Source organism: Siphateles boraxobius, unplaced genomic scaffold (assembly GCF_051911475.1).
Source record: "Siphateles boraxobius isolate OS27281-9 unplaced genomic scaffold, OSU_SipBor_1 25, whole genome shotgun sequence".
NCBI classification, from domain to species: Eukaryota; Metazoa; Chordata; class Actinopteri; order Cypriniformes; family Leuciscidae; genus Siphateles; species Siphateles boraxobius.
Window position 1 is genome coordinate 37,919,575 of NW_027508866.1, and position 14,720 is coordinate 37,934,294.

At 50.0% G+C, this 14,720-nt stretch overlaps 1 protein-coding gene across 2 annotated transcripts in view; it reads left to right on the plus strand.

The window, feature by feature from the left end:
* The window catches only part of dact3a (dishevelled-binding antagonist of beta-catenin 3a), a 42,357-nt gene extending 38,694 nt beyond the window's left edge, over positions 1-3,663 (plus strand). For both annotated transcript variants that reach the window (XM_077243836.1, XM_077243837.1), the window contains exon 5: positions 1,582-3,663. In XM_077243836.1, the coding sequence (XP_077099951.1) occupies positions 1,582-1,692 (111 nt within the window). In that variant the 3' untranslated portion in view covers positions 1,693-3,663. The remainder of the gene's footprint in view (positions 1-1,581) is intronic.
* The last annotated feature ends 11,057 nt before the right edge of the window (positions 3,664-14,720 follow it).

Sequence of the window (14,720 nt, forward strand, 5' to 3'; positions counted from 1 at the left end):
ATATTATGCTTATTTCACTTTTTAGTGTTCAATAAAAAGTACCGGCAGATGAAATCCTGCAGGTGTCAGTGCTTTCTATTCGTCCCTTAAATGAGCGCGGATTTCTAGTGCATTTACTTGAACTTCTTAGGTAATATCTATCAGAATTTAAAATGGACTGAATAAAGCTCTCTATGAACTTCACGTGCAATGCCGCGCTGACTGACATTTGTACGCATGAATCACTGTCTCACACACACACACACACACACTCAGAGCAAATATTGTAAGTTACTGCATGATAATACATTTTTATCTAGCAGAATAATAATGCATCACAATACACATAGTCTCACGTTTGGTTATGTCTTTTAACTATTATAGTATTACAAAGGGCAAAAACATGGACTATTGGCTTTAGGTCTACTTCTTCAAGTCAGCTGTCACTTTAGCGCGAGGCCAGTAGCACATTAGCTTAGCCTGAGCAAACTCGATCACGTGGAGCTAGGCGGGCGTAGTTTCAGCACCTCAACTCCACCCAAAACCCGCCTTTTTGCCCATTTTCGTTTATTCGGGAGTGACGGGCAGTGAGGCGCTGCCAAGATGGCGACGGCCGACTCCGCCCACTTTAGGCTTCAAAACCGCTATTCAGAAACCTACGGGTGACGTCACACTACGTCCATATTTTTTTACAGTCTATAGTAGTTACTGACAACGGTGTACCGTCGATAAATACCGATACCCTTTTATCGCCCAGCCCTAACACACCACTACTAAACCCCATCACACACACACTAACCTGACTCCTAAACCTACCCATAACACACACACACACACACTAACCTGACTCCTAAACCTACACATCACACACACACACTAACCTGACTCCTAAACCTACACATCTCACACACACACACTAACCTGACTCCTAAACCTACCCATCACACACATACACACACACACACACACTAACCTGACTCCTAAACCTACCCATCACACACACACACTAACCTGACTCCTAAACCTACACATCTCACACACACACACACTAACCTGACTCCTAAACCTACCCATCACACACACACACACACACACACTAACCTGACTCCTAAACCTACCCATCACACACACACACACACACTAACCTGACTCCTAAACCTACACATCTCACACACACACACTAACCTGACTCCTAAACCTTCCCAGCACACACACACACACACACACACACACACTAACCTGACTCCTAAACCTACCCATCACACACACACTAACTTGACTCCTAACCATCACACAATACTTTCTGCATTTTTACTTTTTAAAAAAAACTTGAATTGCTTTTTTTACACTAGATTTGCAAATGAGCACGTCCCTAAAAGAGGTTTTTGGAGATTTTGTCATGTTTTGGTCACTTCTGGGTACAAATCTGTCCCCAAAATATAGTTAAGTAGGGGCACAAACACACACACACACACACATATAAATATATATATATACATACATACACACACACACACACACACACACTTACTCACACACGCACATAGACATACACATACACTTCTTATACCTGTTGAATATCCTGTGTTTTGGCCAACTCAGTTTCGGTTCCAGTGGATCATGAAAACACAACCCTTTCGGCCCACCGCTTTACACCGCGAACTTCACTCTGGGATAGAGGCGCTTTACACCGCGAGCTTCACTCTGGGATAGAGATGCTTTACACCTCGAGCTTCACTCTGGGATAGAGACGCTTTACACCGCGAGCTTCACTCTGGGATAGAGACGCTTTACACCGCGAGCTTCACTCTGGGATAGAGACGCTTTACACCGCGAGCTTCACTCTGGGATAGAGACGCTTTACACCGCGAGCTTCACTCTGGGATAGAGATGCTTTACACCTCGAGCTTCACTCTGGGATAGAGACGCTTTACACCGTGAGCTTCAATCTGGGATAGAGACGCTTTACACCTCGAGCTTCACTCTGGGATAGAGACGCTTTACACCGCGAGCTTCACTCTGGGATAGAGACGCTTTACACCGCGAGCTTCACTCTGGGATAGAGATGCTTTACACCTCGAGCTTCACTCTGGGATAGAGACGCTTTACACCGCGAGCTTCACTCTGGGATAGAGATGCTTTACACCTCGAGCTTCACTCTGGGATAGAGACGCTTTACACCGTGAGCTTCAATCTGGGATAGAGACGCTTTACACCGCGAGCTTCACTCTGGGATAGAGACGCTTTACACCTCGAGCTTCACTCTGGGATAGAGACGCTTTACACCGCGAGCTTCACTCTGGGATAGAGATGCTTTACACCTCGAGCTTCACTCTGGGATAGAGACGCTTTACACCGCGAGCTTCACTCTGGGATAGAGACGCTTTACACCGCGAGCTTCACTCTGGGATAGAGACGCTTTACACCGTGAGCTTCACTCTGGGATAGAGATGCTTTACACCTCGAGCTTCACTCTGGGATAGAGACGCTTTACACCGCGAGCTTCACTCTGGGATAGAGACGCTTTACACCGTGAGCTTCACTCTGGGATAGAGACGCTTTACACCGCGAGCTTCACTCTGGGATAGAGACGCTTTACACCGTGAGCTTCACTCTGGGATAGAGACGCTTTACACCGTGAGCTTCACTCTGGGATAGAGATGCTTTACACCTCGAGCTTCACTCTGGGATAGAGACGCTTTACACCGTGAGCTTCACTCTGGGATAGAGACGCTTTACACCACGAGCTTCACTCTGGGATAGAGATGCTTTACACCTCGAGCTTCACTCTGGGATAGAGACGCTTTACACCGCGAGCTTCACTCTGGGATAGAGACGCTTTACACCGTGAGCTTCACTCTGGGATAGAGATGCTTTACACCTCGAGCTTCACTCTGGGATAGAGACGCTTTACACCGCGAGCTTCAATCTGGGATAGAGACGCTTTACACCGCGAGCTTCACTCTGGGATAGAGACGCTTTACACCGTGAGCTTCAATCTGGGATAGAGACGCTTTACACCGCGAGCTTCACTCTGGGATAGAGATGCTTTACACCTCGAGCTTCACTCTGGGATAGAGACGCTTTACACCGCGAGCTTCACTCTGGGATAGAGACGCTTTACACCGTGAGCTTCAATCTGGGATAGAGACGCTTTACACCGCGAGCTTCACTCTGGGATAGAGACGCTTTACACCGCGAGCTTCACTCTGGGATCGAGACGCTTTACACCGCGAGCTTCACTCTGGGATAGAGACGCTTTACACCGCGAGCTTCACTCTGGGATAGAGACGCTTTACACCGCGAGCTTCACTCTGGGATAGAGACGCTTTACACCGCGAGCTTCACTCTGGGATAGAGACGCTTTACACCGTGAGCTTCAATCTGGGATAGAGACGCTTTACACCGCGAGCTTCACTCCGGGATAGAGACGCGACCGTGTGTTTGTGGAGAGTTAGAGGATAGACTCATAAACCCAGTGCAACTCGACCTGCCGTTACGACGCTCAAGATGCTAAAAAAAATAAAAAGCCAAAATGCCTTTTACATTTACCAATACTTTGAAAATAGCACAGATAAAACAAGAGTAAACATCCATCACGACGATGATGATGTCACATGTAAATGTCTGTAAATGTTCCCTGTATTTATGAATGTAACCTGTAAATAAAGACCTCTTCATAAAGACATGCTCTCAATCTGTTAATGTCGCGATAAAACGGAAGTAGCAACATTCTTTCCTCTGTATTGTGAATGATAATAAATGTAGGGCGGAGCTTGGTTCTATGCAATGCGATGTGGGCGTGGTTTTTAATGTCTATGCAAATGAGCATGAGTTTCCAGGGGCGGAGTGTAAACGCACCACATGATTCCTGAGTCCTGTATACGTCACCAGTTATGACATTTTGATTAAACATTACAAACGTCAAAAAAATAAAACATGCACAGATTAATTGTTCATAACAAGATCTATAATATGCTTTTCAAAATACAAAATTTTTATTTAATATCATTTTAAAGAGCAAATTGTATATTGTTTAGTAACTCTTTACAGTAAGTTTATTTGGTTACACTTTATTTTAAGGTGTCATTGTTACTGTTTAATTATATATTTTCATGTGAATATGATGTACACTGAAAAAACAATGAGTAATATTTACTTTATTTTTCTTTGGCAAGTTTTTGCATGCATATTTTTAGAGTAAATTTAAAATATGGATCAAAAAAATACGTCATAGGCGGGTGATGTCATCGACCAGGAAACTATATAAGCACCCCAAAAACACAAGCGCGACAGCTTCTGATAGGCCGAAGTAAGTGCTACTGGGCATTCCGGGAGTATGGCAGAACAACGCAGCGTCTCGTTCCCTCCTCAGGCAACTAGGGTTACATACGTAACCGAGACGTTGCCTTTCAAGGGAACTCGAGCTGTGTCAACGCTGTGGGAACGCTAATACCCATGTCGCCATAAGTGCAAGTGAAATGGCCTTAACCACCCACTTGCTCATACTCTGTTTAGATGCAGGACACCCCTTCCTGGGTGGCCCAAAGCAAACGAACAACTGTTCGGGCTTCCTCCACAGGGCAGCTCTGTGGACATAAGCACCTAAAGCCCTAACTGGGCAGAGTAGGTTAAAGGGGTCATATAATGCCATTTTCATCTAAATGAAAAGTTTGTAATATACTTTAATTACATTTTTGTTAGTATTGTAAGAAAACACTAATTTTACCTGGTCAAAAACAGCTCTGTTTTCAGCACGCCATTTCAGTGCATATGCCTTTAAATGATAATGAGCTTCGCTCACTCCGCCCCTCTGTTCTGCGGGCGTTTATAGCGTTAGGACCACACCGCACGTGGAGTGTTTCCTTGACAACAGTTGAGGGTATAGGAAAAAAATGGCAGCGGGAGCCTCTGAGGACACATCTGTGCAACCGTATCAGTTTGAACCGGAGTCGGAACATGATGACGGCCCGAAGAAGTTCGACAATTAAGGCTCAAACATGACGTTTCTGAATGGTTGGTTATTATATTGTCACTTTGATCTATCTTTGTGTACTGGCAGGGTAGAGTAACTTAGTGAGATGTACGAACACTATGTGTTTACTGATGTAAGTTATACGTACTCAGTTTGTAATAACACAATAACCATGACGCGTTGTTCATTATAAACGTGGGATTATGAATTATATTGAGAACGTCGTACATAGAAAACATGCCGTATGTACCCTGAGTGTAAACCTTAGCCGCATTCATCGTGAAGCGATTTGCAAAGATTAATATAAAGGTTAATACAATTTTACACTTACTTTTTCTGGAGGTTCAGCAGGGAGACATGAATAGTTGGTAACGATTCTTTTTTCAGGAGCAGCTTCTTATCAAAATCAGCTTTATAAGTTACTTCCTTCGTTAATAAAGCAGTCTGGTGAGAAAAGATTTGCGAAGCGCGCAAACATAAAAGCATTGACGTTGCTCGTGGGGAATATTCCCTTCGAAAACAAAACTCAGCCACTGTGTCTTCAGCGTTTCGGATTTAGGAACATCAAAATTATTGCTGTGTTCGTTATTACACCCAAGAACAGAACACCACAATCGCTTGGACGCCATTCTGCTCCAGCGTATCAACAATGACGGACTATGATGACTGACAGCTCGCTCAGGGCAGGGATCTGTTGAAACGCTGCTGTCAATCAACAATCGTGGGAGGGGCGTCCGATTTAGTGACGTCACAAAATCGAATGGCTCAATTTGAGGCAGGGGAAAACATATAAGGAGATTAAAACAAAAACACTGGATAGATTTTTATCATTAAATGATGGTTGTGTACAGGCACTGACAACACACATTTCAGTACAATCAACTTGAAAAAGTGCATGTACCATTATATGACCCCTTTAAGTTTCTCCTGGTCTGACGACGTAAAGGGAGGAGGACAGAAAGCCTGCAGAACTGTAGGTCTAGCAACATTAGAAGGGACCTTAGGAACATAGCCCGGCCTAGGATGGATGAAGGCCTTCACCATACCAGGCGAGAATTCCAGGCACAAGGGGGGAACCGAGAGTGCTTGAATGTCTCCAATTCTCTTAAGAGACAAAATAGCGAGAAGAAAGAGTCTTTAGAGTGACGAATTTCTCAGGAACCTCTTGAATGGGCTCGAACGGAGCTAGGGAGAGACCTTCTAGTACGATGGCCAGATCCCAGGTCGGCACCCTTGTGCGAACTGCTGGCCTCAGCCTCAGAGAACCACGAAGCGTGTTATAAGCGGGTGTCTCCCCAAAGAGACTCCACTGAAAGGGACATGGTAAGCCGCTAGTGCCGCTACGTACACCTTTAGTGTGGAGGGGGCTAGCCCTGTGGAGAAGCGCTCCTGCAGGAACTCCAGCACTGCATCCACAGGGCAGTTAACTGGGTCCAGCTGGTGTTCTCCACACCAAGAAGTGAATAATCTCCACTTCAAGGCATATAACTTCCTCGTGGAAGGAGCTCTGGAGTGGAGGATGGTCTCAACAACCTCGGTTGAGAGACCTGAACTTAAGAGCTGGGCCCCCTCAGAGGCCAAGCCCACAGTTTCCACAGTTCTGGGCGGGGGTGGAGGACCAACCCACTCGCCTGAGAGAGAAGGCCCCTTCTGATCAGAATCTCCAGTGTAGAGCCGTCGAGGAGAGACACTAGGTCCGCGAACCATACTCGGGCCGGCCAGAACGGGGCTATCAAAAGTAGACTGACCCTGTCCCGGCGAACCCTCTCAAGAACTCCTGGGAGCAGAGCAATCGTGGGGAAAGCGTACAGACGCGACCTCGGCCACGCCTGTACCATGGCGTTCAACCCCAGAGGGGCTGGATGACTTAGAGAAAACCACAGCGGACAGTGTGAAGTCTCCCTGGATGCAAACAGGTCTACCTCGGCACGACCGAAATGTTTCCAAAGGAGCTCCACCACCTCGGGGCCCCTGCCTCAGCCCCTGCCTCGACAGGATATCTGTCCCCTGATTTAGACACCCCGGGATATAAATCGCCCTCAATGAAAGAAGTTTAACCGGGGACCATAGAAGGATCTGGCGAGCCAGCTTGTATAGCGGGCGCGAACGCAGACCCCCCTGATGGTTTATGTAAGAGACCACCGATGTGTGCATCGGTTTATGTAAGAGACCACCGATGTGTGCATCGGTTTATGTAAGAGACCACCGATGTGTGCACCCTAACATGACGGCCTCTCAGGTCTGGGAGGAAGTGTTTCAGAGCCTTAAACACTGCCAACATTTCTAGGCAATTTATGTGCCATGAGAGATGATGGTCCTGCCACAGACCCTGGGCTGGACGACCACTCATGATCGCCCCCCAGCCTGTGAGGGAAGCATCTGTCGTTAGCGTTACACGACGACAAAGAGCTCCCAACACAGGTCCTTGGGACAGAAACCAAGAATCCCTCCACATGACCAGAGCACGGAGGCAACGCCGTGTGACTTTGACCGTGCGGTGTGGGTTTACCCTCGGGGAGAACCCCTTGGTCCTGAGCCACCACTGTAACGGTCTCATGTACAGCAGGCCGCAACGCTGGACGCTGCTGCCATCAGACCCAGCAGTCTCTGAAACTGCTTTACAGTGAGTAACTGTCCTAGCTTCACCTGTTTTATGTCTGAGAGAATCGAAGTGATGTGGGCAGGAGACAAACGTGCCCACATCGTTACCGAATCCCATAACACCCCCAGAAAAGAGGTCCTCTGTGATGGAGATAGCACACTTTTCTTGGCATTCTGTCTCAACCCCAACTTCCTGATGTGAGCGAGGACGACATCTCGATGCCGAACCGCTTGCTGCTCCGATTGAGCTAGAATCAACCAATCGTCGATATAGTTCAGGATGCGAATGCCCTGGAGTCCAGCGCTGTGTCCATGCACTTCGTGAATGTGCGGGGAGATAAAGCTAGACCAAACGGAAGAACAAGATATTGGTACGCTTCGCCCCCGAAAGCAAACCTCAGGAACTTCCTGTGTTGCGGAAGGATGGAGATGTGGAGGTACGCGTCCTTTAGATCTATCATGACAAACCAGTCCTTGAGCTTCTCTACTGAGCGATTTAATAGGCGCAGATATAAAATTGGACGCAAACCCCCATCCTTCTTGGGAACGATGAAATATCGGCTGTAATAGCCTGACTCCATGCTGGGAGGAGGGACCCGTTAAATAGCCTCCTTTTGCAGGAGCGTTTTCACCTCCTGTTCCATTACCAGAGCCTGATCGGGGCCCACCACTGTGGGCAGGACCCCTCTGAAGCGAGGTGGACGAAACCTGAATTGAATCGCATAACCTTTCTCGACTGTCTGCTGGACCCACTGAGATATTTTTGGAAGACTTTTCCACTCTGCCAGAAAATCTACTAAGGGTACCAGTCTCTCGAGACTGGCCTCTGGAGTATTTTGAACAGCAAACACAGCACCCTGTAACGGCGCACCGGCAGGGAACAACTGGTTTGACCGCTCTGTGACCCTCCTCAGAGGGAGCGAGCATCCCTCGGGAAAGAGCTAGCTGGGACCGTCTACGCCCCGGCATGAAGGCAGGGTTGGCAGAACGGGCCCCTGAGGGCACCGTGGGAGAACGGGCACCGTATAATGTGGTGAACACCTCTCTCCCACGGTGGGGACCACCCTCAGTATCCTGAGAGCCAGCGGCGTCAGGACTTCTTCTTCATCGCAGCCTTCTTGGCCATATTTACTGTCCTCAGATCAGTTTTGCCAGAAGACTTCGGCTGAGAGTGCCGCGTCTGGTCCCACTGTTTGCAAGGGGGAGCGCGAGACGTGACACTCTGCTTCTGTTGCGCCCTATTTGAGTAGCTGGACGACGGCCTGGACTGCTCCCGCCCAGCAGTTCCTGGGACGTGAATTTTGAGTGTTATAAACTTCTGTAACGCCGCCGCCTGCTTTTTCTTTTCCTGAAACCTATCGATGACAGTGTTAACGGAGTCACTGAATAGGCCAGTAGGCGAAAGCGGGGCGTCCAGAAGAAAAGCTTTATCTTTCTCCTTCATGCCAGAGAGATTTAACCTTAAATGTCTCTCTGCGGCCACCAGGGCTGCCAAGATAAATCTGAAGCCTGACGCAGTTCGCAAACTACGTCAGTGCTGACCTCCTGACTGTCACTCACGTCCTTTAATAAGTCAGCCTGGTATGCCTGCAAGATGGACATCGTATGCCGGCATGTCGAGGCCTGACCGGCCGCCGAATACGCCTTACCCACCAAAGCGATGTGCTTCTAAGAGGCTTGGAGGGTAACGCTGGTGCTTTAAAGGACGATGCAGCCTCGGCGGAGAGATTGCTAGCAAGCGCCTCTTCCGCTTTGGGCATCACCCCATAACCATGAAACTTAGCCCCCACAATATTCGAATAAGTGGAAGTTTGGGGGCTAAAAATCCGATATGATACCGGTTTCTTCCACGACCTCGACACCTCGGTATGGAGATTAGGGAAGAACGGCAAGGACCGGCATGGAGGTTGTGTGCGGGAAGGCAAAAATCTCATCTAATTTTGATCTTTCTCAAGACTCCTGCCTAACAACTGGCCACTCAATGCTTAGTTTGGAAACAGCACGAGTGAGCACCTCCATGAGCTCCTCACTTTCGGGAGAATGAGGTGGCGAATCCTCATTAGCCCCCGCATCAATACTGACAACCTAGTTGCAATATTGGGGCCTCAGCTCGGGGGGAAGAAACCGCAGAGCGTGCTTCCGAACCCGAGACTGAGGCGCTAGATCGTCTCTGGCTACGTATGTAACCCTAGTTCCCTGAAGGGAACGAGACGCTGCGTGACAACGCTTTGGGAACGCCCCTGCGTGAGTGCGTCATGAAGCACGTATGAAATCAGTCCAATGGCGAGACGGAACGTCATAGGCGGGTGACGTCATCGACCAGGAAACTATATAAGCACCCCAAAACACAAACTCGTCAGCTTCTGATAAACTGAAGCAAGTGCTCACGGGCATGCCGGGAGTATGGCAAAGACACGCAGCGTCTCGTTCCCTTCAGGGAACTAGGGTGACATACGTAACCAGAGACGTTCCCTATCAGGGAACTCGAGCTGCGTGACAACGCTTTGGGAACGCTAATACCAACGCCGCCATACGAGCAAGTGTCCATCGTGTGAAGTCAGAGCGCACATTCGGACGAAAGCACCTGCGCCCCTGGAGTGGAGCTGAAGTCAAGATGATAAAACTTAACGAATGTATGCGGTGATGACCATCCTGCCGCATCGCAAACATCCTGAATAGATACTCCTGACAAAATAGCCTTAGAGGCAGCCATACCCCTGGTTGAATGAGCCCGGACAGCCAAAGGAGAAGGCTGACCGGAGGACTCGTAGGCAAGAGTGATGGCCTCAACCACCCACTTGCTCAACCTCTGCTTAGATACTGGACATCCCTTCTTAGGGGGTCCGAAGCAAACGAACAGTTGTTCGCTCTTTCTCCACAGGGCAGCTTTGTGGACATACTAAATCTAAAGTATGTCATCTAAAGCCCTAACAGGGCAGAGCAGATTTAGTTTCTCTTGGTCCGACGTCAAAAATGGAGGAGGACAGAAAGCCTGCAGTACAATAGGCCTGACCACATTAGTTGGAACCTTGGGAACATACCCCGGCCTAGGAAGGAGGAAAGCCTTGACCATGCCGGGTGAAAATTCCAAGCACGAGGGAGAAACCGACAGAGCTTGAATATCTCCTATTCTTTTTAATGAAGATATAGCAAGAAGAAATACAGACTTTAGAGTGAGGAATTTCTCAGAAACTTCTTCAATGGGCTCGAACGGTGCTAGAGAGAGACCTTCTAGAACAACCGCCAGGTCCCAGGTCGGCACCCTCGTGCGAACTGCTGGCCTCAGCTTCAGGGTGCCACGAAGGAAACGGGTTACAAGTGGGTGTCTCCCGAGAGAAGCTCCACTCAAAGGGACGTGGTAAGCAGATAAGGCCGCCACATACACCTTCAGTGTGGAGTGGGATAACCCTGTGGAGAAACGCTCCTGAAGGAATTCCAGCACTGCACCCACTGGGCAGTTAACTGGGTCCAACTGGTGTTCTCCACACCAAGAGGTGAACATTTTCCACCTCAGGGCATATAATTTCCTAGTGGCCGGAGCTCTGGAGTGGAGGATGGTCTCCACGACCTCGGTCGAGAGACCAGATTCTATGAGCTGGGCCCCCTCAGAGGCCAAGCCCACAACCTCCATAGATCTGGGCGGGGGTGAAGTATCGACCCGCTCGCCTGAGAGAGAAGGTCCCTCCTGATCGGAATCTCCAGAGGAGAGCCGTCGAGGAGAGATATTAGGTCCGCAAACCAAACTCGGGCCGGCCAGTACGGGGCTACCAACAGTAGACTGACCCCGTCCCGGCGAACCCTCTCCAGAACTCCTGGGAGCAGAGCAATCGGGGGAAATGCGTACAGGCGTGACCTCGGCCACTCCTGTACCATAGCGTCCAACCCCAGAGGGGCTGGAGGACTTAGGGAAAACCACAGTTGCCAATGTGAAGTTTCTCTGGATGCAAATAGGTCTACCTCGGCATGACCGAAATGTTTCCATAGGAGCTCCACCGCCTCGGGGTGGAGTCTCCATTCTCCAGGCCTCGGCCCCTGCCTCGACAGGATGTCTGCCCCCTGATTTAAATACCCCGGGATGTAGATCGCCCTCAATGAAAGAAGCTTCCCTTGGGACCATAGAAGGATCTGGCGAGCCAGCTTGTATAACGGGCGCGAACGCAGACCCCCTTGATGGTTTATATAAGAGACCACGGATGTGTTGTCTGACCGGACAAGAACATGATGACCTCTCAGGTCTGGGAGGAAGTGTTTCAGAGCCTGAAACATCGCCAGCATTTCTAGACAATTTATATGCCAATGAAGATGATGGTCCTGCCACAGACCCTGAGCTTAGCGACCACTCATGATCGCCCCCCAACCTGTGAGAGAGGCATCCGTCGTTAGTGTTACACGATGACACGGAGCCCCCAACACAGGACCTAGGGACAGGAACCAAGGTTCTTTCCACATAGCCAGGGCACGGAGACACCGTCGCGTGACCTTGATCTTGCGGAGCGGGTTTCCCCTCGGGGAGAACCCCTTGGACCTGAGCCACCACTGCAGTGGTCTCATGTACAGCAGGCCGCAAGGTATAACGTTGGACGCAGCTGCCATCAGACCCAGAATTCTCTGATACTCTTTTACAGTGAGTGACTGGCCTAGCTTTGCCTGTTTGACGGTTAAGAGAATCGAACTTATACGAGCAGGAGACAGACGTGCCTGCATCGTTGTCGAATTCCAAACCACGCCCAGAAAGGTGGTCCTCTGTACTGGAGAAAGCACACTCTTCTTGGCGTTGAGCCTTAGCCCTAACTTCTTTATATGGGCGAGAACGACATCTCGATGCCGAATCGCCTGATGCTCCGATTGAGCCAGAATCAACCAATCGTCGATATAGTTTAAAATGCGGATGCCCTGGAGTCGCAGCGGAGCCAGGGCTGCATCCATACATTTCGTGAAAGTTCGGGGAGACAGTGCTAGGCCGAAAGGAAGAACCCGATATTGGTACGCTTCGCCCCCAAAAGCGAACCTCAGGAACTTCCTGTGTTGTGGAAGGATGGAAATGTGGAAGTATGCGTCCTTTAGATCTATCGTGACAAACCAGTCCTCGGACCTGATCTGTGACACGATCTGCTTGAGAGTCAGCATCATGAACTTGAGCTTCCCTACTGAGCGATTTAATAGGCGCAGATCTAAAATTGGACGCAACCCCCCATCCTTCTTCGGAACGATGAAATATCGGCTGTAATAACCTAACTCTCTGCTGGGAGGAAGAACTCGTTCTATAGCCCCCTTCAGCAGCAGAGTTTTCAACTCCTGTTCCATAACCAGAGCCTGCTCGGGGTCCACCACTGTGGGAAGAACCCCTCTGAAGCATGGCAGGCGTGATCTGAACTGAATCGCGTACCCGTGCTCGATAGTCTGCAGGACCCACTGAGAAATATTTGGAAGGCTGTTCCAATCCGCCAAAAATTCTACTAAGGGTACCAGTCTCTCGAGACTGGCCTCTGGAATATTTTGAGTGGCAGACACAGTGCCCTGTAACGGCGCACCGGCAGGGAACAACTGGTCTAACCGCATCACACCGCTCCTCGGAGCGAGCGAGGGTCCCTCGGGAAAGCGCTCGCTGGGACCGTCTACGCCCCGGCATGCAGGCGGGGTTGGCAGAACGGGCCCCTGAGGGCACCGAGAGAGAACGGGCGCCGTGTACTGCGGCGAACACCTTTCTCTCTTGGTGGGGACCACCCTCAGTACCCTGACGTTTGTGGCGTCAGGGCTTCTTCGACGAAGCCTTCCTGGCGACAATAACCGTCCTCAAATCGGTTTTGCCCCTGGAAGGCCTCGACTGAGAGCGCCGCGCCTCGGCCCAGTCTTGCTGGGGAGGAACACGAGACGCGACGCTCCTTTTCTGTTGCGCCCTGTGCGAGGAGCTACTCGACGGCTGGGGCTGCTCTTTCCGCCCAGCAGCCCCGGGGACATGCACCCTAAGGGGGAGGAACTTCTGGAGCGCCGCAGCCTGCTTCTTCTCTTCTTGAAACCTCTCGATGACCGTATTTACCGAGTCACCAAAGAGGCCAGCAGTCGACAGCGGGACGTCCAGAAGGAAGGATTTCTCTTTCTCCTTCATATTGGAAAGATTTAGCCATAAGTGCCTCTCTGTTGCCACCAGGGCTGCCATAGAACGGCCTACTGATCTGGACGTCTCCTTGGTGGCACGGAGAGAGAGATCGGCTGCCTGACGTAACTCTCTCAATACATCAGCACTCAATTCCTGCCCCTCACTAATCTTTCAACAGATCAGCTTGATAGGCTTGAAGAATCGACATAGTGTGTAAACAGGATGCTGCCTGTCCAGCTGCCGAGTAAGCTTTGCCCACCAGAGCCGAAGTGTTTCTTAGTGGTCTGGTGGGCAACGCCGGTGTCTTGAAGGACGATGCCGTATCAGGAGAAAGGTGGCTCGCCAACACTTCCTCAGCTTTAGGCATCGCCCCATAGCCATAAGATTTCGCCTCAGAAATATTAGAATATAACGATGTTTGTTGTGTGAATATTCTGGACGAAACCGGTCTTTTCCATGATCTCGAAACCTCGGTGTGGAGATCAGGAAAGAATGGCAGACACCGGCGCAGAGGTGCAGCGCGAGATGGCAAAAATCTCTCATCCAGCTTGCTCTTAGATCTAGACTCCTGTCTATCAGCTGGCCACTCAATGCTTAATCTTTCAACTGCACGAGTTAACACCTCTATAAGCTCCTCACTAGCAGGAGACTGAAGTGACGAGTCCCCAGTCTCTGCAGTGTCCACACTTTCAATGTCCAGTTCCTCAGAACTGGATAGCTGAAGTGATGGTGCCTCAGCCCGGGCGGAAGAAACCGCAGTGCGTGCTTACAAACCCGGATCTGAGGCGCTGGATCTACCAGGTAAGGGCAGAGATAGGGCAGAGCCCGTCTCAATCCCCGCTGATAGATCCATCTGCGATCCCCACGATTGAAGCCTCCGCTGTGCCTCGGCAGCAGCGGGACCCGAACCGCGGGGAGAGCGCACCGAACCACTCTTCTCGAAGAGAGCTCAGCGGGAGCGGAGCGTTTTCATGGACAAACGCTCGCAATGCACATAATCAGCTCCCTCGAGAGCTGACTGGGCATGCTGCACTCCCATACAAACAACACACAGATCGTGAGTGTCCC